Source organism: Muntiacus reevesi, chromosome 6 (genome assembly GCF_963930625.1).
Source record: "Muntiacus reevesi chromosome 6, mMunRee1.1, whole genome shotgun sequence".
Lineage (NCBI taxonomy): Eukaryota > Metazoa > Chordata > Mammalia > Artiodactyla > Cervidae > Muntiacus > Muntiacus reevesi.
The window spans coordinates 97,806,935-97,834,649 of NC_089254.1; the positions used below are offsets into that span (position 1 = coordinate 97,806,935).

The following is a 27,715-nucleotide window of genomic DNA, read 5'->3' on the forward strand; positions in this document are numbered from 1 at the left end:
TACCTGTCAGGTCGAAAATTCCTTAAGTTACAATGTCAGTCCAACAGCAATGCTACAGCCTGAACATCTGCACATCTGATTTAATCGCAAGGGGACCCAGGTGACAGATGAGGCACAAGTGAGTACAGGTTTGTCCCCATGACCCGGCAGTCAATGCCAATTCCATGTCCATCTAAGCTGGCAGAGCATGGGTGGCCATCTGTCCCAAGGTTCTTCGGTACCTCTTTAGGTGTCTTCTCTTCTGTCTCTGGCTGAACCACTTAACGCAAGGCTCTACACCCAATGGGCCTCAACTGCTGCTGTAAGGTTGACTGCTGAGAGTAAAGGGCTTGCAACTGGCTGCCTGATCACAGGAGAGGGCAGCAAGCTGTCACCGGCACACCCTGAAGAGAAGCCTCCGGTTTAAGATGAGTGGCAGGTAATGAAAATCCAGAGTCCAAAGGAGCTCGGTTGAAGGGGCTGGTTTATCAGCTGAACTGAAATCAGAGAGGATGAGCAACCATGGGAGGCTTCTCCATGTCCTGCTGAGGCCAGCCCCAACTCTCTCTCTCTCTCAGATGGAGAATGGTGAGTGCAAGAAGAGAAAGGGGAGAGATGACTGGAGAAAGATAGCCAGTATCATGAGTGATAGAGCAAAATTCCAACTTGGGGCCACACAGAGAGACAGGTATCTCTCAGTCCAGCATGCATGCATAAAACCTCGCGCATCATAGTAGCCAAACTGCTTTAAAATTTTCTTAGGTTGAGCACAGTAAGAGAAACACAAAAGTAAATCTTAATCTCTGGCTCCACACTTCTGAAAATGACCTCTCTGAGGGTGGAAGCATGGTGTGCTGGTGCTATGGGCATGCACGCATGGGCAGGCATGAAAACACACACATGCATACACACATGCAGTTAAAAAGGTGAAACTGTTGCTTTAATTGTGCCAATCATGGGACAGGGAAGGCGCCAGGCGAGAAGGCATTTGAAGCAGATTGCCCCATTTAGGGAGATATGATTCTTGGAAGCGAAGACTGGCACCTTTCCTAGACTAAAGGTTGCATTGAATATCCGAGGAGCAGGAGGGCAGCAGCTGGGCTGCTCAACCTGACTTTTCAGCAGTGTGGAGGGCAGGGGGAGCCGCTAGGAGCCAGGCTCCCTGCTCCGGGCCAGGGTCGTATCCAGGTGATCCCCACGTCTACATCCTAAGAAAGCGGGTGAAAGCTGTGGGCCAGGCCTGAACCACAGGACTGGGGAGAGAACACGGCATGCTGGGTGCCCTGTCCTTCCATTTCAGAACCGCGTGAAGAGCGACAGTGACTTTATCCAAGTCTCTCACAATGACAGGAGGAGTGTGAATGGGAGGCTCCTCCATGCAGTCACCTAGTTTGGGGTCAAGGAAACACCCAGCTGAAGCTTCATCTGTGCTGGTGGAGAAGAAACCGATGTATCAGCACCTCTGAGTGGACGGCATGAGCAGAGCTGGACCCTCACCTGTCAGACACTCCAGGACTGGTACCTTCTCTCTCAGGAGGAATTCTGAAGGACACCAAGCTCAACTTCTCCAGCGGTCCCACCAGAAGGTGCTCGATTCCAACACCTCAGCAGGAAAGGAGGCTCTGATCCCCAGCACTGTCCACGTGTAGAGACAGTTCAGCATGAAAACGTTCTTCCTGAGGGTCTGATTGCATGTGCCCCCTGTGGCTCCTCAGATCACTGGTTCCAGGTGGGTCCACAGCTACTGTTTTGACCCACCCTGCCTTTCAGATAATGCTTCTGTCTCGCAACATTCAATTCTCAACTAGTGCCTTTCAGATGAATGTTTTCTTGTAGCTGATTCAGATGCTTTAGGGCCATATTCTATCCTACCGTTCCTGTTTCTCAGGTTCTTTAAGGAAATCTATTTAAATGAAGGAATCGGTGAATTAATCAATCTGTCTCTTTCTCCCACCCTCAACCCATACATGCCTAATAATATAAGGGTAACCTTGTTGAAAGTCACATCTTTTGAACAAAATTGAGGCAATAAAAAAATCCAGTATTGTCAATCTCGAAACCCTTGGAGAGTGATCAAAAGTCTCCTGTAAACACACACACACACACACACAATCTTACCTATTTTTATAAAGTATCTTTCTTCATATGCTGATATTGAAGAGAAATAATTTGTATTCAATCCTATTTTTCTGACATTAAATTATTTCCCTTTTCCTATAAAACATCTTTTTAAGTTTTGCTCTTTTTTCAAAATTTTTATTATACTTTTTTTTTTAACAGCAGTTTTAGGTTCACAGCAAAACCGAGCAGAAGGCAGAGATTTCCCGGGCACCGCACCCCCCACCTACACTCATTCATCAGCCATGTGCTCTTTAATGTTTCAGGCTAGCTTGAGACCTTGATCTTTAATATACCACTTTTTTTCTATTGTTAAATGTGACCTGTAACCACACAACCACTTTATAAAAGAAATTCTGGAACACAGCCCCTGGTAAACATACAACTTCTGAAATATTCCTGAGCTGATCTATCTCATTCAAAACTCCCTTCCCAGGACCAGAACACCTTTACCTAATTTCTCATGTTTATCTTATGTATCTTACAAAGAAGTCTCCAACAATAGAATCTAGGGCATAATATCATCCTCCTGCAAAGACAATGCGTCTCCTAGACACAAGTTTCAGCATCTCTCAGTCATCCATGCTAATGTAAGAGAAGGTAGCCTTGGCCTTCACAAACCATATATCACACAAAATTGTTTTCACAGGGCTGTTGGATATAACACACGACTTTCTCTCCTAGAGAAAAAAAAAAAATCCATCCTCTAATTATATTCTGCCTAGGGTAAAATAATTAATTAATGTGTGCTAAACCACACAGTAATTTTTAAAAGTAGAGGTGGTCTAGAAATATAATAGATCCAATCATTCATTTAAGAAGCATCTAGTAACACCAAATATTTGCCAGGCTACTGGGGACTATATAGGCATTGGGGATTTAGAACTGAAAGCCCACTGCAGTCCTCATGAAGTCTCACTAGAGTGAGTGACGAAAAGAAACTAAATACACACAGAAATTTGCAAATCAAAGCCACAAGGAGACACTGCTTCACACCCACAAAGGATGGCTATGATTAAAAAAAAAAAAAAAGACATGAGCTACAAGATGGAAGAACTTGAGAACATTACACTAAATGAAAGAAACCAGGTACAGAAAAGATCATGTGTTGTATGACTTCATTTATATGAAATTGTGTAACAGAAAGTAGATTAGTGATCTCCAGGGAATGAGGGAATGGGACTAGGGAATAACTACTTAGGGGCACAGAGTTTCCTTTGGAAAAGGTGAGGGAAACCTTATAAAATTAGATAGGGGTAATGACTGCACAATTCTGCATGTATCTTAAAAACCACTGAACTGTACTCTTTAAATGATGAATTACAGCTCAGTAAAGCTGCTAAAAATACATATGGAAATCAACAGTCTTCATACATACAAACAACAACCAATTAGAATACAATGAAAGACTATTTACAAGCATAAACTTAAGATGTAAACTACATAAGCTTTAAGCAAACTTTAAACATTACTAAAGTACACAAGAAGAGAACACATGGAAAGAACACACGAACTCAGATAAGATTCAACGTCTTGTAAAGATGTTAACTCCCTCTGAGCAGTTTATAAATTTAATGTGATCCCAATGGAAATACCAACAGATTTCTTCTAAAATCAAGACATGTTGATTCCAAAGTTCATATGGAAAAACAAACAAGGGGAACAGCCAGGAAAACTCTGAAAAGAGCAATGAGGGAAAACTAGTCCTTTCATATATTAAAAGACAATATATATCTCAATAATTAGCAACAGACAGACCAATAGAAAAATACAGAGTCTGGAAATAGATCCCTGAGCCTACAGGAATTAAATATACGATAAAGTAGACATTATGATACTGTGGAAAAAATATAAACTTTTAAGTAAATGGTGTTTGGACAATTGTATATTGGAAAACTATAAGGTTGGCTCCAAATCTCAGAGCATACCCTGTATAAACATCAAACGAACAAAGATATAAATGGAAAAACACAATCACAGAAGTACCAGAGGGAACTTAAAACTTGAAAAAAGTAATGTCTTTCTAACTCTGACTCAAATGCAGAGGCTATAAACAAAAAGGTAAAAGTGATTACATAAAATTAAAAAGATTTTTAAAGGGCAAAAGACACCACCATCAGTGAATGAAAACATATATGACCAACCGAAAAAAATATTTGCAACTCATATCACAAACAATATGTAAAGAGCTCTTAGAAATAAAGGAGAAAAAGATCAACAACAGTAGAAAAACAGTTTGCAGAAAAATAAATACCAATGGCATTTAAACAAATGGAAAGATGCTCAACCTCACTTATAATAAAAGAAATACAAATTAAAACCACATTGAAATACCATTTCTCACCCACCAGCAAAAATCCAAAAGTGTGACCACAGAGTCTATGGGCAACAGTCTAGGAATTGGGCACATTCACATATGGCTTGTTCTAGTGAAACACGATACAAATCCTAACTGAAGGAATTTGCCATTGTCTTTTAAAAGTTACAGATGCACTTACCCTCTGACCATACAATCCCACTTACAGGATTCTGTCCCACAGATGCACCTGCATGAGTATGCAATGACATGTTTATAAGGTAACACACTACAGATGGTTTGCTAACAGCAGAGGGCTGGATGTAATTCAAGATTATGTTAATATTCCATTAACCTGATATGTCAACAAAACAGGTACTCTGTGGCCACAAAAATGACTGAGGAAAATCCCCACATACTAATATAGAGAGAGTTCCAGAAGATATTCTTAAGAGAAAAGTTAAGATGTAGAACAATATTTATGTTACCTTTTGTATAAATGAATAAGAGTGTACACAAACACACACACTCTCACACAATTTAAATTTGCAAAACAAAAGACTCAAAGGGTCAAGCAAGACACTAATAAAAATGGCTATCCTGAGAGAACAAAGTAAAAATTTCATTGTGCATACAGAGTTGATTCTTTCTATATAGTTTAAATTTAACTATTTTAATTTTCAAACAAAAAAATGTAGAAAGAATAACTTATTAAATTCCCATAGACCTGTCGTCTACATTTAATATTGGTATACTTTTGACCTTTTGGTCATGAAAACACATCTCTCTCAAAAAAGTTAAATTATAAAATTTCTTAATTAAAATTTCAAAGCTGAAAGCTACGAACCTAATTATATGCTAAACAGTGACATAGTCACCTTGACGAAAAATTTACTTTTAGAGATTTCAGAACACAGTTTTAATTACACAATTGACCCTGGAACAACATGGGTTTGACCTGCATGGGTCCACTTATACACTGCTATTTTTCAGTAAACATACTGACTTTTTTTTTTTTTGTAGATTTGCAACAATTTGAAAAAACTTACAGATGAACTGTGTAGCCCTAGAAATATTAAAAAATCAAGAAGTTAGGTTATGTCATGAATGCATAAAATATATATAGATATACACCTAACATGAAGAGGACATGGTAACCCACTCCTGTGTTCTTGCCTGGAGAATTCCAAGGGCAGAGGAGCCTGGCGGGCCACAGTCCATGGGGTCATAAAGAGTCAGAAACGAATGAGTGACTAACACACACACATGACATACAAAATGTAAGCTAATTCACTGTTTATGTTGGTGGTAAGGCTTCCAGTCAACAGCAGGCTATCAGTAGTAGGTTCTGAGGAAGTCAAAAGTTATAGACGAAATTCTGACTTTGAGGGAGGTAGGGGTGGGGGTTGGTACCCCTAACCCTTGTATAGTTCAAGGGTCAACTGTATATCCATAGTTGGATGCATGCTAAGGAAAAGACAAAAATTACAAAGATGTGTTAAACTTTCTTTTGTAGTTTTAGCATTTGTAATAATATAAATAGTAGTATTCTGAAACTTAACTCCTATATTTAGAAGGAGAAATAAAGATTTTCTAGAATAAAGATTTTCTTAGAGAAGAGAAAGGAGTTACAATGATAAAATTGAGGAAAATTAGTGAAAGCACAGGGTTATTAAAACTAAACTAAATATGTATCTAAACTCTCAATTTTTAACAACATGTACTTTCCAGTTCTGTCCACTGAAATTTTCTAGAAAAAAAGTCATCTCTGTAGCAATAATCACTCGTAACGTTCAAACTGTGGTCTCTAACACCACTGTCTAATACCACTGCGAAGTCCAAGATGAGTCTGGGGCATTTGTGCCATTTAGCAGGAAAGCTTTTCAAGACTGCAGAGGTCCTGTCAAGAGGTCACATGAGCTAGCTGAAGGGGTCTCACTGCCTAGAATTGTCACAAGAAGACTAATGATTAAAACATGCCAAATCAATAAAAATCCGTGACTACATGGTTAAAAAAGGCAGAAAAAAACTCATTTCTCACTATTTTAAATGGCTATTATGCAACTTCTTACTTTGACAATTAATGATTAAAGGCTGCCTGCATGTGTGTGCTCAGACACTTTAGTCATTTCCGAATCTTTGCGACCCTATGGACCACAGCCCACCAGGCTCCTCTGTCCATGGGATTCTCCAGGCAGGAATATTGGAATGGGTTGCCATGCCCTCTCTTATGTCTCCTGCATTGGCAGGTGGGTTCTTTACCACTGGCAAAACCTGGGAAGCCCAAGGAAAAGGTGCATATTAGCAAAGATCCTCCCTTACCAGTGGGAACTATTATTTCAGGGTAACCAGATGGCCCCAATGCAAGAGGAAAAGCTTTACTTTACACAGGATATGAAAGAATTGGGAAAACACCATTTTGCAAAACTTAATGAAATGTATGAGTTCAGGAAGCCAAGAATTACCATTTGGTGCAATAACCCCTCAGAAAATGGTCTGTATGCCAAAGTTACACCTCACAGATCACTTTTTGGTCTCACGGGGGAAAACGGGAATGGACGGGGAGGGTCCAGGCTGTCATAACCCTCATCCAGAGGTTAATCTGAGTATCACTAAGAGTGGGTCCCTGGACACTGAAGCTGGTGCCCAGAATCAACGCTGGGGTATTCTAGTCCCAAATGATGAACCTGAATTCATCGAGCCCCTACATACAGGGTACAGGAGATGAAGAATCAAACTCAGCACCACCCAAGAAAGAAACCCTGCTCATCTAGAAGACAACAGCTTCTATGGGCAACTGGCCCATTTCTTCAGAGAGAGAGAGAGAGGTAGAGAGAATGTGTGCCAGGCGGGGAAATGAAAAGAAAGTTACGACCAGATGCAGTGCGTGGCCTTTGATTAGATACTGATTTCAACAAACTGGCTTCAAAGGACATTTGGGAATCAATAAAGGAAAACTGAATATGGACAAGGAACTAAAGGAAAAATAATGTGCTGAAATAAAGGTTGGAAACTGTTCATTGAAAAAAAAAAGCCAGTTACAAAAGCAGATCTTTTACTACATCATTTTGGTGTAAAAGAAAAAAGAGTATATGTACATATATATGCACAGAAAAAGACCTACAAAGATAACAGCAGTAATCTCTAGAGAAAGGAAAGAGAAAGGAGGGGTGTGTTTGCTTGCTTTTACTTTTTTGAATCTCTTGGCTGCACTACACGGCATGTGGGATTCTAGTTCCCTGAGCAGGGTTTGAACCTATACCTCCTGTGCTGGCAACGTGGAGTCTTAACCACTGGACCACCAGGGCAGACCTCTGCTTGCCTTTTTCTTTTCTAACTTTTTATGATGCCATAAGTGATGTTTCTATAGTACACCTCTTGAAGACTTTAAATAAGGTTTTAAATTTCATCACTGCTAATCTATGAAAGACCATCTCAGATGATGTACGATCTTCCTAAAATATGTTAAGTGGTCTGTCCATCGAGAGCAGGCAGAGTTCTTGGAATGCTCCTCAATTTGGAGCTTTGCTGCTTAGACGATTCCCTGAGAAAACAAAGATTTCTTCCCTAGGCTATAGCAATGCTGTAGGAAAAAAACTAATACCACTTAAGGTCTGAGAGGGGTGGGTTGATGCTTTTAGAGAAGAAATTAAAGTCAGTGTTCAAAAGGGGTACCACAAATGCCTCGTCAAGCACACTTCACTTTCACTTCCCTCGTGTGAAAACGCTCCCAGCAAAGTTCAAACAACCTTTCAGAGAAAAGGGAGACCAGCAGGACTGAACACAGCACTCGAGTCCCATGGAGAAAGCCCTGGATTAGGTGTACCTGATGGCAGAGCCAGTCTCTGACAACACACATTCACACCCACAGACAGATTCGCTATCAGAATGACTTTCTTTAATCATCACTCTCAAATTGAGAAGATACACTACAGGCTCTAGAAGGGTGACTTTTCCGGGTTTCTGTACAGAGAAAGATCTTCATACAAAGATTTGTACAAACAAAAGTATGCTCCACAGTCATGCGTGCTGCTTTAACAAGTCTTGGGACGTGTCTACAATGCATGTGAAGGCAACTCAAGCAGAGAAGACAGAAACGACAGCTGAGGCTCTATCTTCCTAGAGTGTGCGGTCCGATGGGGCAGGCAGATGGAAAACAAACACACCCAAACACATGGGTGCCTGAACATGCCAAGTGCCACGAAGAAAAAGAGCAGGGTGTCCTGAGATCAGAAAGGGGGCATGTACTTTACAGGAGGAAGTGACATTTTGGTTGTGACTACAGAGTGAGCGGGAGCTGGCCAGGCAGAGGGTGGGCGAGCCTTCCACGCCAGACTGTGAGCAAAGGTGCTGAAGCAGGAAGGAGCAGAGGACGGTCTCCCAGGGGCAAAGGGCAGGCTGACCTAAAGTGAGGCTGCAGAAATCCACAGGGGCTGTGCAGTAGCCATGTGACCCAGGATTTGGGAGTTTACTCCAAGTGTCAGGGGAAGCCGCTGGCCACCCCTATTGGGACTCCAAAGTGGTCACATCTGAGTTACACTTAAAATCAACGTGGAGATTAGTTGGAAGTTCAAGAGTGAATGGGGGGTGGGGGTGGGATGGTGGGACAGGTCGGGAAGGCAGTGCAAAGAAGATGTGAAGCTGGGTTAGACGGGGCTGCGTGTGTACTCAGTCACGTCTGACTCTTTGTGATGCCACAGACTGTAGCCCGCCAGGCTCCTCCTCTGTCCATGGGATTCTCCTAGCAAGAATAGTGGAGTGGGTCACCGTGACCTCCTCCAGGGGATCTTCCTGACCCAGGGATGGAACCCATGTCTCCTGCAATGCAGGCAGATTCTTTACCCTCTGAGCCACCTGGGAAGCAGAACGAGGCTACAGGGGTCCAAACTATAGCCTGAAGGCAGAATTCAGCCCAAAGCCGGTTTGTGTAAACAGAGCTTTAGTGGAACACCACCCCGCCTGCTCATTAACGTATGGTCTACAACGGCTTTCACTATCTGGGCAGAGCCCAGTAGCTGTGACAGAGGCCATTTGGCCTAAAATATCTGCTATGTGGCCCTTTAGAGAAAAGCCTGCTGACCAATGGACTGGCGGGTGGCAGTGGAGAGAGGCAAAGTTCACTGTGTAAAACTGATTGTCGCTATTTGCAGATTCCATAATCTCGCTAATATTTATTTGTAACTTCAAAATCAATCCTCGGCAGGTACTTTCACAGTCACCCCGGGCATGCACACACTGTCAGGAAAAATCTGGGCTGTGTGATGCCTGATGCCTGTGTTCCCAGCCGAGGTCAAACGAGGTCGAGCTCTGACTTCTTGTTTCAGCTCTAACATCAATACTATAAGCAAGCTTACTTTCCATGGTCTGTTTAGTACCACGTTTTTCACATTTGGGGGTATTTTTTGTTCGGAATTTTTAAAAGACCCCAAGCATCATGATGAATGGGTGTCTAGTGTTTTTAAGTGTGAGCAGGCTGAGATGTGTCTTACAGAAAAATACATGTGTTAGGTAAGCTTCATTCCACCATGGGCTACAGTGTTGTGGGCTGCAAGTTCACGCTAATCAATCAACAGTATGTATTAAAGAAGGTGTCATTAAACAAAAACACACAAAAAACACAAGGCTCTGTAGTGATTGGCTGATGAAAATATAACCAGAGGCTCTCAGGAAGCCAATCCTAGGGGCAGTGGTTCATCATCCCCTAACGTGGCACCTGCAGTGACTTCACAGAATGTAACCACAGTGAAAAACAAGAATGGCTGTACTGGGGAGGCAAAAATCAATACAATTCAGTGAAGGATTAAATATAAAGTAAAATGAAGTTGAGGATGACTCTCCGGTTTCTGATGTGAACTACTGGGTGGAAGAAGATGCTATTTATGGAAATAAAGATTTCTGGGAGAAGTACACATTTCGGGTGGTTGATCAAGATTTTTCTGTTTTACACATTAAGTCTGAGATGCTTGTGAGACATCCAAATAGAGATGTCATGTAGATTGTTGGCTTTGTGACTTTGGAGCTCAAAAAAGAAGTCTAGGTAAAGACACAACTTTGGGAGTCGCTGATACATAGAGGTGGTGTGTGAAAGCCCTTGGGGATGGTCATGACCCCCAAGAGCAGGAGGAACTCTGTGCCTTCCTGAATTAGCGGGCAGGTGAACTTAAATCTTTATCAAGGTGCTTTGATTTAATATGAAAACACTTAGGGGAGGAAATTAGGTTAACCCGGTGGTCTGTATCTTTGTTGTTGTTGTTCAGCTGCTAAGTCATGTTCCACTCTTTGTGACCTCAAGGACTGTAGCCTGCCAGGCTCCTCTGTCCAGGCGAGAATACTGGAGTGGGTTGTCATTTCATCCTCCAGCGGGATATTCCCCGCCCAGGAATTGAACCTGCGTCTCCTGCACTGCAGGCAAATTCTTTACCACTGAGCCACCAGGGAAGCCTGGTCTGCATCTAGGACCAGATAATGGTCATACCCCTTGATCTAATAATGTTTCTTTGAAGAACCGATCCTAAAACCCAGACACCCCTTAATGTTACCCCGAGTGACACTGAGCAATGATTCAGGATAGAAGAACCAGAAACAACTTTAACATCTGGGGAATGTTACGCTAACAAAACTACCAATATTTTCCTCAGTGATTTCTTTGACAGATTCTAAACTTAGAAATGTCAACCCCTCTGGAGGTTTAATAAATACCACTTCTGTTTCCTCCCAGCTTTCTTTAAAAATGGATTTTTTTTTAATCCACTGATAAATTTTACCTTTCTCCATGAAAACGCAGGTTGCTTCAGGGTAGGGGCGCTCATCTGTTTCATTCATTGCTGCACTCCTAGCACCTAGAGTAATCCCTGGCTTCCTGAACACGCTCAACAGACTTTTGTTGAATTTAACATTTTAATCACACAGAATTTATGTTGGTATAATGATGTGAGGTGATACCATCCATTGAGACTTTTCAAATTGCTATCACGTGGTCCCATCCCCATTTGCTAAATCAGGTTTCCTTTTCCCGACTGCTTCGTGGAAACTCCTTCGTCATCTATTAAACGCTCACGGACAACAGGACCTTAAATCTGGAGCACCTATTCTGCCCGCTGATGGGGCTGTCCAGTTTCATGCCAAATCTGAAGCTTTATGGTTTGGCTTAACACATGGCAGAGCTGGTTCTTCCACTGCTCTTATCTTTCAGACCTGACTGTGCCCACCACCTTCTCTTTCAAGAAGACCAAAAGGAATCAGTGTTTCAAATTTTAAAACATTTATTCAGGTCCTGATTGAAACAAAGAACATTTATATTCCAGGGCAGAACCAACATATTTACAAAATTCTCTTATCAAGGAAGGGTGGAAGGACTTTCTGCTTTGCAGCTAGAGCCCAGTGGACAGGGGCAGGGGCTCTGAGTCCAGGCTACTGGGGGGTGGGAGGGGCCGGGGATGGGGGGTAACCTCAGCTCAGCCACCTGGGAGCGGCTGAACCTTCCAGTACCTCTGGAGTGTAACACAGCGGGGACATAACCTGCCCTGCTGCATTACTACAAGGTGACGATGATTTAATAGAACTGAAGCCTGAGAACAAAACTGGAACTTCCAAGGGCTCTGTAAGTATTAGCTGTTATCGTCTTTCCCTAACTTTTTTTCTGAGAGGTCTCAGTAAGATTATTCTCAGATCTCTGTTTTAGTTGCTCAAAGGGGCTCATAGCTTGGCTGCCCCGAACTATATACCCTCCTCTGCGGCAGCTATCAGACTAAGAGCTTGACACTCAGCATCTCATTTGCTTGACACTCACCATCTCGTTTGTTCCTAATGGATGGAGAGGGGGAGAATGAGACAGCAGAGCAGGGGTGGGGGTGGGGGAACGGGCGTTTGTGACTTCAACGCTCTAGCACCATCAGCCCCCACCGTGGCCGCCCCTGCTCCAAGAAGGATCCCAGATCCTTCCTACTGGGGATCCTCCCCGCTGTATGTTGCACCCCTCCAACTGCCCCATGTGGAGCTGGGTGGCTGGCCGGTCAAGTCAAGAACACACTCCAGTGTCAGGAAGGCTCCCGCCCTGGCTTATGAGATCCTGGACAGAGAGACAGTTAGTCTCTCTAAGCCTCAATTTCCTCTTCTGTAAATGGAGAAAATCATAGCGCTGTTTATGTCGATTAATAATAATAATATATTGTTACCGGGAGACATACCTGCCCATTCAATTCTGGGGTCCCAGCACTAAACTGAATGAACTACAGACCGACCAGCTCTGGGGAGAGAAGAGAAAGTAGCCCCTGCATTTACAGACGGGTCCCGGAGAAGATGGAGCCTCATCCCTCCCAGAGTTGAGGCAGGAAGGCTGGAGGCTGGAGGCTGTCTCAGCTAGGAAAGGAATCAGAGCTGCAGTCAGGTCTCTCTGACTCCCACCAGCCCAAGGCAAGTCTCCATCAAAGCAACTACCATCTGGTTTTAAATACACACCTGACTTCTCATTCTGAGTGCTTTCCTCTAAAATTGGGGCTCTCAATTAGAAATGCAAATTCCCGAGCCCCACCCCAGACCTACAGAAACAGAAACTGGGAGGCTGGGGCCCAGGGATCGGTTTTAACAGGCCCTCCAGGTGACTGACAGTTCCCAAAGCTGGAGGAGCACTTCTCCCAAACAGCTCTACCTCACAAATGCTCCCCAGAGAGAGGCCCAGTGTCCTGCTCTTGGACCCTGACACCCACAGGAGTGTAACGAGGCAGACACACGGCCAAGATACACAGAGTCGGGGAGGGAAGGAGCCCAGCTGGCTGTGGGCAGGTGAGTTGGGGATGGGAGGAGCCCGGCTGGCTGTGGGCAGGTGAGTGGGAAATAATAAGCAGGTGGAAGCAGAGGGGTGAGATGACATCAAAGGGGAGGACAGAAAGAGGAGCGGCTGCCTGTGTCAGTGGCAGAGACAGACAAGAGGTAGGAGCTGCGGGATGCACTGGGCTCACTGGTGAGTTTCACTGTGGAAGGAACAGACTTTCCGCAGCCAGGAACAGGAAATGGGGCAGTTTCATCAACCCTGCTTTATGGAGCAACCCTAAGTAGAAGATCAAGGTGGAGGAGGGAAAGAAAGGAGCAGGGCGTCCAGTGAAGCAATCGGCAGCCAGGACTTTGTATAAACAGGAAATATTGTCGGGTCGCCTTTGTTGCCCAAGCTTTTATAAGCACGGCTCTCACAACAGGGCAGCCGGGGCTCCAGCCCGGAACCCCATACTTCGCAGGCCTCAGCCCCACCCCTCCCCAAGGACAGAGGTGTTCCCAGGTTCCCCGGGTGCTCTCCCAGACCATGCTCTGGGTCCCTGGTAATCCCTGTCCAAAAGACCTCGCGCCTACTTGCAGGCCTTCCCAGGGCAGGTCCCTTCCCCAGGCAGGGGACCGAGCAGGTGGTCAGGAGGCACCCGAGGTCCAAGGGGAGGTGGGGGTGGTCGTAGGCTGGACACACAACCCAGGAACTGGTTGGCTGCAGGCCGCCCTGCACCATCGCCCCAGGGTTCACCAATGTCAAGTCAAGCCAACCTTTCATGTGAAAGTCTGTGTTCAAATACTATGACGCGTTACTTGTCAGGATGGAAAAGCTCCAAGGGAGGTGGGGGCAGCATAAGACAGAAGGTCACCCGAACAGGATTCGGTCTGGGGTTAGAATGGCATGCCTGACCACGGGGGTAGGGGTCAAGTTTGGTCAGGTCAAAGGGAAAGGATGACTTGAAGCTCTACCTTAGGAAATCAGTATTTTTTAAAATCAATTAATTTTTTAAAACTTTATTCTGCATGTGGCGCAGCCTGTGGGATCTTAGTTCCTCAACCAGGGATCAGACCCAGGTCCTCAGCAGCAAAAGTCCAGAGTCCTCACCATTGGACCGCCAGGGAATCCCCAACATTTTTTTTTTTTTTAAAGCCACTTAATGACTTGAAAAGTGCTCTGAGGTTCTGTGAAACCTGTCGCAATGGTATTGGTTTCTCTTCTGTGATTTTGTGTGTGTGTGTCTTTGTTAGTAAGTAGCTGGAGATGACAAGCTGAGAACTTGCTCAGGGAAACAGAAGGAATAACTTCCTGACAGAAGGCCCTTTACACACTGGGGCTGAAGGCACATGGCCTTGCCTTCCTGGGGTGGGAAAGAGCCCTCTGAGATGGGCTCAGGGAGGCACTGTGGGCCGCAGGGCACCCGGGGGGGCTGGAGCCTGGGACCTCCCCTCTGGACTGGGGGAGAAGGCTTGCGGTTCTGACAGCCCTGTGGGAACCAGCCTGGTGGGGCTCCCACGGGCTGTGCAGCCCAGCAAAGCCTCACTCAGCAGCCGACATCCGGGAGTTTCTGTGCCCACGGCTGGGGGAGTGTGCTGGGGGGGGGGGCGCCTTACTCTGCACCCCCTCCAACTCTCAAGACGATGCAGAGGCAGCCTCTTCTCCCTGCTCTGGCCTCAGTTTCCTCAAGTGTCTAAGGTGGATACAAGTGTGCGAAGACTTCCCTGGGGTTATACTGTAACCCAGTAAGATCCTGAAATACTGTGATGCCAGTGTAGACTGTGAGAGAGCCTATAAAAAGAAGAGATTACTAAGAAAGACAGAATAAAGTCAACCCGTGCTATCTGAGGAGTATTGGTTCCAGGAGCCCAATCTCCTTGTACGCACCAGTCCTTTATGTAAAAATATGTACCATTTGTACATAACCTACATTCATCCCACATTCATCCCCTTGTGTGCTATAAGTCAGCTCTAGATTAGTTACAACATCTAATACAATGTAAATGTTATGGAGATAGTGGCCAGGAGCACAACAAACTCAAGCTTTGCTTATCGAAACTTTCTGCAATTTTTTTCCCAAATATGTCCAATCCAAGGTTGGCTGACTCCACGGATGTGCCAGCTGTGGATATAGAGGGCAGACTGTAAATATCATGGTACTGCTAACACCAGCAAGCTTCCCTGGTCCCAGACCACCGCCAAATGGGCTGGGGAGGAACGGGGAAAGGAATAAATATTCACTGCAGCCCCGGGTCAGGCATGCTGCTTGGCGCTCTACCGCACTCTCCTGTGTGACCCCAACAGCAACCCAGGTCCATCACCGCTGTGCACACACCTTCCCCTGCACCGCACGGCTCGCCCTCCGGCTGCCTCACTCCCTCTGTCATGCCTAGGCCAGGAAAAACTACCTTGTTCAAGAATCATTTCGATTATGTTAGTCCCCTTCTCGGCACTATAAAATGCCTCTCAAATTAGCACCCGTTTTAAAAAGCCTTTGGACAACTGATCCCAAACACTTACCGATCTCCTCTGCTGGTCAATTTTGTGCTTACCACTCCAGCCAAGCAAAAATGACTTTGCAAATGAACTCCATTAGACCCTCTGCTTGTTCACCTGGTTATGCCAGCACAAGCGACCTGATGGCTTCCGCTGTCACTCCGGGTAGGACAGCCTCACTTATCTGACATCTTTGGAAATAAGGTCGAGCCACAGAACTGATCTATATGAATTAATTTCCCCTCTTCCAGGAACTTAACTCTTTAAGAGGCCTTAAATCCTTTTGGGGGAATAAGTCATGGAACAATTAAATGAAAGAGTTTCTTTATTTATAACCATTTTCTAGTGGAAACATTTCTGTAACACATTAGAGACATTTCCAGTCTCACTTAACAGAACAGAACGACTATCGATTAACCTCTTCCTGACGGTGCAGGTCATACTCATTAATGAGCAACGGTGATCACAGGTGTGCTGGAGCTGAAACTGTACCTGCTTCAGCAGTGTGCGCTCCCACCAGCCCCGCCCACCATTACAAATTTCCTCGAAATTCACTTTCCTGCAGAAACTCCTTCCATTAGCCTGGATTCTAGTGCGTAGTGGACACAGAATTCTGGAGGGTGTAACTTGCTGCCTTTCTACAATTTCTGCAAAATTTCAAGAACTTACACGCTGCTTTTTTTTTTTTTTTTTTTTTTGGTCAGAGCTCTATTAATTCTTCATTAGAGGAAAAAAAAAATCAAAATTCCACAACTACCAACAAACCAGAGGTTCCCAATTGCTTTACCATATGGCTTTTGAAAGGACTCCAGACACACATATCATTTAAATCTGCTTCCCTGATGCTATGAAACTAGAAGTTCTCTATAGAACTGACATGATAGATTACTTTTATTATGTAAGTCCTTGGAAAATCAGCCTTTTTTATATTCAACTCCATAGGTTGAATCAAAGGGTAATATTGATATAGAGGAAAATGGTACCAACATAGGGGGAAAAAAAAACTCATTGCAGCATCAAGATGCAGAGTCTGTAACTAAGTAAACCCAAAGTGTCATAACCCAATGTTATGGCAGGTTCCAAAATGATCTTTCATTGAGGACAGATAGCACAACCTGGGGAGAAAACCCCTTGTCCACTCACATATTAAACTGAATTCTTTCTGTGACAATGAAGGTTTTATGAAGTTTACAGCAATAGCACATGCTAGTCAATCAATGCTAGCACATGTAAGTCAATCAATCTTAATTCTGCTTAAACGCAGTGGCATTTAATTAATCAGAACCTACTAGAGCAAAAGAAGTTAGGCAAGAGTTGCTAAAACAGACCACTTTCAAAAACACTACAAATCTCTTCAACACTGTGTTTAGAAATAAGTGACTGGAAAACCACACAATTATTTTGCAGTTTTAAAAGTCTGCTGCTTTTTTAAAAATTGGCAACTATTTCAGTAGCTTACTTTCTAATGGTAAAGTCACCCATCAGAAAATCGCAAACTGAATGACGTTGCCCATCACATCTTTTGTCTTTTCCATTGGCCCTAGACCAAAGATGGAGGGATACGAGCTACAAGTCTGACTTGTATCCAGTGTCATGAACACCTCACTGACTTGTAGAGAACCTGGAAAAACAGGTATGGCTTTGGCTGACTCAGAACCTCTAAAGAATCTGACAAGTGTCCTTTCTAAGCCTGAATGAACCAATACTGCATCAAATTTTCAAGATTCTTCTGAGCCCTCTCTCTTCTTTCGAGAGTAGTTCAACTTTTTTTTTTTTTAATGACTTAAGTCAGCCGCATTCTGTATGTAGGATCTGTTAAGTAAGGTTCTAGAGAGCTACAAACAGAAGGGTGAAATTCAAAGGGTGAAACAGAAGATGGCCTTGTTAGGGTGAGGGATGGTTAGACACAAGTACATACAGGAAAAATAAAGATCAGAACTGAGGGGAGAGCAAGCTAACTAACCAGTCCAGGGCTGGTGTGATGAAAGTTATTACTTAGTTATATTAAAAGGAAGTGTCAATTCAACAAGTATTTATGAAGCACCTACTAGGTCTAGGAACTGCATGGCTACTACATGGGACACAATGATGACTCTGACCTGATTCTTGCTCTCCACGGGCTCTTCGTGAGGCAAGAACCCTGAAGTAAGGGGACCATTATTACAGAACTGTGTCCAGCTTTGATCGCCACCATTTTTTTCTGATTTTGTGGAGAAATGAGAACTCTCAGAGGGAGAGGACCCAAAACAGTCTTTGTGAGGAAAAAGCAACCATGACTCAGTTACTGCCTTCAAGTATATGAAAGGTTTCAGAAAAAGGAACTGAGTAAAAGAGAACAGGTTTGAATGACAGCAGATGAGATCTCAGGCCGACCCAAGAGTTTCTTGATGATCAGATTAATAGAATACTGGAATTGGTCACTGAGGGAGTTCCTAGGGTGGCATTTTCCTGGAAAAAAATTTGTGGGTGAACAGACAATTCCAAGTCATGGCCATTCACCTTCCTGAATGCAAGAGAGAGAACTCATTTCTCCCGAGGTCCTCTCCTGTTCTGAGATCCATGCTCCCTCGAGGCGGAGTTGGTCTTCTTCTTCCACAACTTCCTTCCCTGAGAGATCTACAGAGTGACCACCCAATCTATATCCCCACCAATAAGTATCACAAAGCTACCCGGAATTAAGGATCTCAGCCAGGCAGCAAAGTCAGGAATTCATTCTCCGACAGCCACGTAAGATGAATAGGTCCACTGGTGCTAGAGCTGGGGACGCCAAATGCCAAAAACAGAAAGTCTCCAAGTGGCATGTGCAAATCAGAAATGTGGTGCATTTACAAAGGTATAAAATGTAAGTAATGAAAGAGGAAGACGGAATCTTCTGCAAATTAGAGATGGTAATTTCCAGGGAAATTTCTAGGAGATTTGTAATAGGTATTTTCTGCATTCAGAAGTACTTTTTTGATCCCAAAGAAACAAAATCTTTCTAGAGAAAATAAAGAAATGGAGGTCTTCCCTTTATACCTCAAGAAACATGAGCATGTAAGAATTAAGAACTGGTTAAAGTTCTTAAAGGCACACACATAAAGGCATTCTATCTTGAGTCAGACCACGGTTCAGCTCTTGCTTAGTTTTGATTTTCACTTCCCATCCCCCCTGAACTCAAGGACAGGGACCCCACACAAACATCTGTGAAATGGATATTCTAAAGTAGTACCCTGTCTATAAAGTGGGGGTGAAGGTATCTATTTTGTGGGTCTGTGAGGCGGACAAGTGGGCCAATGGAGGGAGAAGTTGTGCCACAAACTAAGCCACAATTATTACCGTGAACTTCAGGCATCATGGCTTCTTTTAGAGGAAAAATAAAGACCTTCCTATATCCCAGGTTTTCCATTTTCTTTCTCTGCTTCCAATCCTCACCCTTCTCAACGCAATACTGCCACACAAAATGGAACTATTACGATTTGGGGCCTTTGAAGTTCATGCTTCATCGGATGTTATATAACATCTGCTGGCATTATTCTGAAAGTCGCCTTTGACAGCAACCTGAAGAGCCTGAATTGTCATCATAAGACCACCAGAAAGCACTGGCAAATGACATGTTTGGAGAACAATAAAAAAATGTTCACATATCATACCCTTTTGAGCATTGCTACTTTGTTCTACTCAAAGGTAGTTCCTTCAAGATCCGTCTCTAACGAAGGAAGGAAGAAATAAAGAAACAAAAAATAAAATATGAAGAATATGAGCAGCTGTAACTTGCAGAAAGCATCAAAAAATTTTTTTGTAGGAAAATCACATTAGATGCATGGATCTAGTCCCTGGCTTGTGGTCGGGTGGATGTCTCCCCTCTGAGGCCTTTGGTAAGTAAGCCACCTCGGGGCGCTCCCTTTCCTGGCTGGCTGTCTGGGTTACCAATGGATCCTGATAAAGGGCAAAGATTATCTTTCACACTTTGGGATATTTTCCCAGAGGCACAGCTGCAGCCCCTGAAACTCAGTTCGAACGGTTTCTTGCTTCATTTTTAGAGCTGCAGAGAATGTGCCACAGGAGAAGAGAAATCTTCTACCTGAAACCAGCAGAAGCTCAGTGGGAATAAAGACTCTGGAAAGGTCACAGAGAGGGTCAAAAAAGGCTCTTTCTTCCCTGGCCATGGGGGCTTATTGTTGCTGGTGCCCAAACTGGAAAAGGAATGACAGGAGATTAATAATTGAAATGTTGCTATTATAGTTTTCTAAACTATGTGTGGCTTATTCTTTCCCTGGAGTCATCATGCCTGTAAGCAGCTCAAAAGATAGAGGGATTTAACATGTACTGAGAAAATGCCTACTACAGCCCGATGCTTTACATATACTTGTTTCTAATGGAGCCCTGAACAATCGAATAAGGCTTTGAAAAGAAGAAAAAAAGGAAAAAAAAAAAAGCTCAGAGAAGTTAAGTAACATGCCCAAAGCCATACAGCTAGAGTCAAAGCCCAGGTTTCTCTGATTCGCGTATTGTACCACACTGTCCAGGATCTGGGATTAAAATTAATGAGCCTTGATTCACTTCTCAAATGTGGTAAGAAGGAAAACAATATTTATACTTACTCATTTTTAAAAATATAAAACATAAACACAGGAAAAGATATTTCTGAACATGTGTCATCAAATTCTTTTAATGGAAGATGATTCAGAATCCATTTCTTGGTAGGTGTCTTCAGGCCCATCTGATGACAGACTTTGATGCTACAGTTTGGGGAAGTCTGACTGTATGAGCCAACACTAGTGGACAAGGTTACAAGCCCAGGGAGAGTAGAATACAATTCAGGGTCCTCTAATTTAGCACGTGTGGCACTAGAAACCTTTGTGGTTGGCCTCTGCACTACAGGTTGGAAAAAGCCTTGCTAAGCAAGTTGATGGAGTAAACATAACTGCAAGGAGAATGTTTAACCTTCTAAAGAAAATAAATCTTTTAAAAGAAGTTTAACTTGATCAGTACCAAGCCATTGAAAACTGATATGCTATTTAGAAACCTATCCTTAAAACCAGGCTGTGGAAGACTGATCACACTTTCCTACCTGTTAATTTGTATTATCAAACATACCCTGTTTCAAACAGATCACTTCTCTCTAAATACCTGGTGGTTCAGAATGCTCCACTAACGCACTCAGGCCTTTACATCAAATCCTAGCCTGGGGCAAATGCACCCTATTTAAATAAATGAATATACCCCTGAATTCTGGCTTAAATGCCTCACCTGTCATTATCCTTCTTCTGAGAAGAATCCAGGGTTCAAATCTTTTAGTAGGGTGAAAACCAGCAGAAATTGCTCTTGGAGAATTCCACAGGAAAAGCCCTGCTCCTCTGGGATACACACAAGGAGTCCATGTGCTCCGACTGGGATGCGGTAAAATTCAGGTTTGCTAAATCCAGGGGGCGTTGCCAAAGAAGGGAAAAAGGATGTCATTGAAGTTTCAGAGACACTCATCGCAAGAAGTAAATGTGGGTTTTGCAGCGCAATGCCTGATTAGAGGGGTCACCTGTCTGCTTCAGAGCATGACCAACAGTTGCTTTCAAAAAAGACCCAGGCCTGAGCTCGGGCAGTGATGCTGGACTGGTTCACAAGGGGTGAGGAGGAAGAGAAGAATTACAAAGATTCGAAGAAACTCTCGCAGAATCGAAGGACACAATGCCAGGAATGATCAACAGAGCATGCACACAAGACCGAGGGAGCCAGGGGTGGCAGAAGTGGCCACGTAGGTCAGCTGGGACACAGAAGGCTGGCTTGCAAGTAAAAAAAGTGAGCTCGAGACCTTTGAGATCTGAGATTATGCTTAAACCACAACGTCGTACACACCCACAGGTCTTTATCTGGTGTCATGCGCTAAAAGAGCACTGTAGGAAGAAGCGGAGTGCCAAGTCTTAGCCGCAGGGGGATGGCCTACATTCCGTATGGATTTAGAATGAAAAGAACAGGAGGGGAACAGCACGGTTCCCAGGACGGCTTTCTACAAAGTTGACAAAATACATCCCAACCCACATACCCAGCCCCTTGAGAAAGGGAAAGCAGCCTGTTTTACTATAGTTCTGAATTCAATGCCAAGTTCCTTCTCCAATGCTCACCCTGAGCGGCCAGCAGAGGGAGTCTCAAAGAGGTACTTAATAAAGAGAAAATTGTTTCATTTTAACACTCCATAGACAGTGGGAGCATTGACTGTAGCCCCCTCCCAGAGACTCAGAGGAACAATGAATGCCCGACTGGGTCCTCCTAGCATGTTCACACAGCAACCGGGCTGGCTCCACTCTGTGTGGTGGAGTGATCAGAAATTTTGTTTTGTTTTGTTGAATGGTTAAATGGACCTTGTGTTCTTCAGAATCAAAGAGGAAAGCCCCTGGAATAACATCTCTCTGTTGCCTTCTAAACAGGCCCCTTTGTTTCTAAGAGAGTCTGAAAAAAAATATTTACAGTCCATAGGTTATTTACAGCCTCGTTACCCAGGGCCTGACTGGTAACTTTATTCCAACCAGAAACCTAATTCATTTGGAGCTCTGGAACTAATAACAGATTTTCTTTTCAGATAAGTTTTTTTTTTTTTCAATCTGCCTTTATAACAGAGATAAAACTATTAATGCGTTCCCTGTCTCACTAGCCATGACTGTTCTCCGGATTTATAGAGGATTAAAACCTCGCCCCTTCTCTCCATTCCCGCACAAACCCTTGCCTCCTCTCATTTGCTATTTCATCCACAGGATATCTGAACAAAACCGAAAGAAAGCCAGATGGACTGACGCTCAAAGTATGTAAAGGCTGCTACTTCAATGATTTCATGAGAAAGACATTTTCACGAGGAAAAAGACTGAAAAAAAAAAAATCAGACACCCTTTGGTTCAAAATCCCTCCTACTACAAGCACACACACACACACAAAACACATCGAAGTGTAAAAACTTAGTTGATTCCGGTTTGATTTCTGGCTGGAAGCTGACAGAACTGACTGAAGAGAAACGAAAGAGAGGGGGACTGCAGGGTAAACGGAGTGTTCGTGCCTTCCGTTCTGGTCTTTCTTCCTAAAGACAGACGAGAAAAAGGACCTAGCGCCAGGTGAAGAAGGTGCACCGCGCAGGTTTACCCAGACCGATCGAGACCAGCGTCTCGGCAGCCTCCCCGACTGGAAAACCTAAACTACATTTTCCCTTACACACGCCAATGCGGGGAGATTTTCGCCTATTTCATTGTTCTGCCTGGCTCTGAAATGGACTTTTCCTCTCTGCCCCCCTCTCATCACCTAGCCCCGCACATTCCGATCCGACAGCCCCCCAAAATTTGAGGCTCGCGAAGAATAAAGGAGTGTGTGTGTGTGTGTGTGTGTGTGTGTGTGTGTGTGTGTATTGGGGGGTGGGGGGTGTGGAGGGAAACGGGAAAGGAGCTGGGAGGACGGAGAGTGGAAACAGATCACCCTAAAGGTAATTTTCTTTAGTGGCGGGGGGTGGAGATGGAAAGCTACACCGCATCACCTTTATTTCTTACAAATAAATAAAAAGCACCGTCACGGGTCTGTCTTTTTCCCGGCGCCCCCTCCCACCCAATTTCTTTTCTTCGGCCAGTAGCCCACCCTCGCACACCCCCCCACCCCACCCCCCGCCTCTTTCTCCACCCTGGGAATAAGATCTGTTTGATTCCGGATCCCGGCCGATCGCCGGGCGACGGAGGGGGTGGCGGGGAGGGGGGCGGGCGGCCGGTTCGAGCCCCGGGGGTGGGGCGCGGGGGCCGGGCGCCGGGGGTCTGCGGGCCGGGGGTGTGGGGGTGCTGCCCGGCGCGGGGCCGCGGGCAGAACAAAGCTCCGGGGGCCGGACGGCCGGGCGGGCGGGGGTCGGCGGAGTCGGCGGGCCGGCGCCGCTTACCTTCGTACACGGGGGCCATCGGGGCCGGGGTGTCCGCGATTCATGGCAACGGAGAAGGGATCGCGGCGCGCGAGCTCGGCCCCCCCAGCCTCAGTCGGAATCTGCCATCTTGAGCCTGTGTCTCCGCTCTCGGCGCAGCCGGGGCCGCCAGCGCCCGCATCACCGCCTCACTTGGCCGGCGCCGGGGGAGGGGGCCGGGCGCCGCCGCCGCCGCCGCCGCCGCGGCCCGGGCCCTGCGCGGGGCTCCCGGGGGCTCCGGGGGGCGGCCGGGCGGGCGCAGCGGCCGAGGCCGAGGGCCGAGCGGCCGCGGCCCCCGAGCGGGTCCGCGGTGGGGCGGGAGCCGGGGCGGGCAGCGCGCGGCCAGTCCCCGGCCGGGGCTCAGCTCAGCATGGCTGTGTGTGTTGGGGAGGGGGGGGCTCCGGCAAAAGTTGCACGGGAGGCGGGGGAGGGGCGGGAGGAGCCGGGGGAGGGGCGGGGGCGGGGGCGGGAGCGGCGGCCGGGCGCGAGCGACGAGCGAGCCCGGAGCGCGGAGTCCGCGCGCAATCGAGCGCCGATGGCACGGATGCGAGGCGGGGAAGGCCGAGCGCAGGGCAGGAGCTGCCGGGCCGGTGCGGGGAGGTGGGGAGGTGGGGGGGTGGGGGGCGGATCCCGGGAAGCCGGGGAGGTTAGGCGGCTCCGCCGGGCGGCGGTGCATGCGCTTAGGTTCTGATTGGCAAGGGGGAGCCGGCCCGCGGGGGTGGCAGCCAGAACTTTGTGTGCGCGCGAGCTGGGCGGGAGGGGAACCGACTGGAAGGGAAGCCTCGGCCGCCGGCGGCTCGCCCTTTCTCGCACCTGGTTGGCGCTCCCCGAGATGGGTTTGGAATGAATGAATGAATGGAGGAGTGGGCGCACGCGGTCCTTCCCGGACGCTTGAGTGAGTGGAGGAGCTTTGGAAATCCAAATGAGGTCAGAGATGCGGGAGCCATTCCGCGAACGCTTAAGAAATGCAGCCTTCGGGTGGTCGCTGGATTCCTGCGGGAATCTGGTTTCCGCCCCCATCCTCAGGTCTACCAGGTCTTGAGGGTTAATCCCCTAACCCCTATCACCTAGACGAGTAGTTGCCACCGATTGGTTCCCAGGCCTCTGCCTTCCTCAACACTCATGCCTCACAGAGCTTCAGAAGCGCTCCAGACTCTCCAGCCCCGAGGCTCGCCAGTTCACTCCTGCAGCTAGCCTTGGGTTCTTTGATGGGATGCCTGCCATCGCCCCCAACTTAAGAAGACTTGATCTTCCTCTTAGGCAGTGTTTTTAAAACTGTGGGTCGTGACACAGTAATTGATCATAACAGACATTCAATGGACGGCAACCAACTTTTTAAATAATAATAGAACAGAAAGTATTAGACGCCATTGCCCTTAGAAAGAGTAATTATTTGTTTCATAAACACTTTGTTTCATTCATATATACTGGACAACTGTACTGGACCAGGATACAAGTTGAATTTCCTGCTGTGGGTCCTGGGTCAAAAAATAAAAAAGTTTAAAGTCTGTATTTGGGGGATGTAAAATAATGAACAAACCATTATTTTCCCCCTCCAAAAAACCCCCCAAACTCATCTTGTTTTGTTAGTAGCACATCTTTCCCCTTTGCCACGGATGACCTTTGACTCTGTTGTCTTCCTTGTCCCCATATTCAATGCTACACTTTGCACTGCTTCTCTGAGCCTAATGTCATTCTGGTTTGCAGAATCCTAGACTACCATTGCTGAAGGGGCTCTCAGAAATCACCTGGGCCAGCCATGCCCCCTTAGAACTGAAAGGATGAGGCCCAGGGAAATGAAGTATATTGTCCAGTGTTATACAGTGTTAAATCTTGGGGTTAAGGATGAGGCCCAGGGAAATGAAGTATATTGTCCAGTGTTATACAGTGTTAAATCTTGGGGTTCAGTATGGAGACTCCTTTAAAAACTAAAAAATAGAACTACTGTATGATCCAGCAATCCCACTCATGGGTGTATATGTGGAGAAAACCATAATTGGAGAAAATACATGCACCACAGTGTTCATTGCAGCGCTATTCATAATAGCCAAGATACAGAATCAACCTAAATGTTCCTCAACAGAAGAATGGATAAAGATGTGGTTACATATAGACAATGGAATATTACTCAGCCATAAAAAGAAAGACATTATTCTAAGTGAAGTAATTCAGAGAGAGAAGGACAAATATCACAAGACATCACTCATATGTGGAATCTAATTTTTTAAAGGATATAGATGAAGTTATTTACAAAAAAAAAAAAAACAAAACAGACTTACAGATATTGAGAACAAACTTATGGTTACCAAAAGGGAAAAAAGTCAGGAGTTTGAAATGGACATATACACATAACTATAAGATAACCAACAAGGACCTACTTTATAATGCAGGGAACTCTACTCAATATTCTGTGATAACCTATATGAGAAAAGAATCTGAAAAAGAATGAATATATGTATATATATATAACTGAATTAATTTGGTGTACACCTGAAAATAACACATTGTAAATCAACTATACTCCAATAAAATTAAAATTTTTAAAAAGGGAGAAAGCAAAATCAATCAATCAATCAATCTTGGGGTTAAGCTCTTGGCTCCCCCTCTTGTGTTTTTTGCTTCACATCGTCATTTATCCCTTCCTTCTATTCCCCCTGTCGTCTACAGGTCACAGCCCACTTTACCCTAAGCACTTCCGCCTTCAAAACACACAGCTCTGACCATGCCGTGCTCCTGCTAACATCCTTCAAAGAGTCAACCTCTGCACTCAGGGCTGAATTTCGTTGCTTCTTGGCTCTTAATCAAGGCAGGCAGGCTCTGACTTACATTTCTAAGCACATAAGTTGAGTTCAGCAAGTCACTGCCTCTCCAGCCAGACTGGTTTCCTCATGGTCCTCTGCCAGCCTCGCCCATCTGTGCCTTTGTCCAAGCTGCTACTTCCCCACCGAGGATGGCTTCTCCATCTTCTGTCTTTAAACAGACTACCTGTGCCTGTCTCATTTCCTCCACAAAACAGCCTGAGGGAGCATGAGATTAAGACAGGCCTGGGTTCCAATCCCAGCTCTTCCACTTAGGAGCTCTGTGAATTTGATCAAATAGTTTATCCTCTCGGAGCTTCAGTGTCCACATCTTGATTGTGAGATGAATAGTAGTTGTTCCTCCATGCTACCCATAAGTCTCTATCATGACCTTTACCATACAGGTTTTATCTCTAATCCCTTTCCAGTATTACCTAATAGAACTTTCTGCAGGAATGGAAATGTAACCCTTGGTGGCTGTGGAGTGCATGAAGTGTGGCTGGTGTGACTGAAGTACTGAATTTTTCATTTTAGTTAACTTTAATAGCCAACTATTATGGTAGCCAGGCCAGTGGCTACCACACTGGATAATGCACATAAACCGTAAGCTCAGTGGGGACAGAGACCATCTTGGCTGATGTTCTATCCCCAGCAGTGAGCACATTGCCCGACACATGGCAGGTACTGCACAAATATTTGTTCGATGGATAATTAGCCGTCATTTATTGCATGCTCCCTTATGCCAAGCACAACACCAAGAACTTGGTGTAACTTATTTTGTACAGTCCTCCCCACGGCCCCTGGGATGGGATTAGATTAGAGATAAAATGTGTACAAAGGGCTGACAGATAGTAGAGTTCCATAAAAGGTGGTTATTTTTATCATGAAAACCTCCCAGTGACCAATCCAGCTGATGTTTATCTCTTCTAGGAAGCACAGTTCCTGCCTGTTGCACACACTCTGTTGTGCTCCGCACACCCCAGTCTAGATGGCTGACTCTTCTTTTCTGTAGCAGCGCCCTGTCCCCACAACTGGGCTGGCAGCATCCTGGGGCAAGGTCCATGACACACTTGTTTGCATGTCCCTCGGCTCAGAGCTTGCCCTGATCCACGTTTAGTAGTTGCTCCCAACTTCGTCCCAGCTGTTGTCTAGCCATGAGTGACTCTAGGCAGTCTCACTCTCTGGAATGCCTCTTCTGTCCTCCCAAAATTCATGTGTTAAAACCCTAACACCTGAGTGCCTCAGATGGTGACTATATTTGGAGATGTGGGTGTCTTTAAAGAGGTAACTGAGTGAAAGGAAGGTCATTTGGGTGGACCCTAATCCAGTACAACTGGGGTCCTTCTAGAAAGGGAATTAGGACAGAAACATATAGAGGAAAAATCACA

The 27,715-nt window shown here is 45.3% G+C and overlaps 1 protein-coding gene across 4 annotated transcripts in view; it reads right to left on the minus strand.

Moving 5' to 3' along the window:
• HIPK2 (homeodomain interacting protein kinase 2) overlaps positions 1–23,724 on the minus strand; it is a 196,421-nt gene extending 172,697 nt beyond the window's left edge. For all 4 annotated transcript variants that reach the window (XM_065938693.1, XM_065938692.1, XM_065938691.1 and 1 more), the window contains exon 1: positions 23,512–23,724. In XM_065938693.1, coding sequence (XP_065794765.1) covers positions 23,512–23,530 — 19 coding nt within the window. In that variant the 5' untranslated portion in view covers positions 23,531–23,724. The remainder of the gene's footprint in view (positions 1–23,511) is intronic.
• Between the last annotated feature and the right edge of the window lie 3,991 nt (positions 23,725–27,715).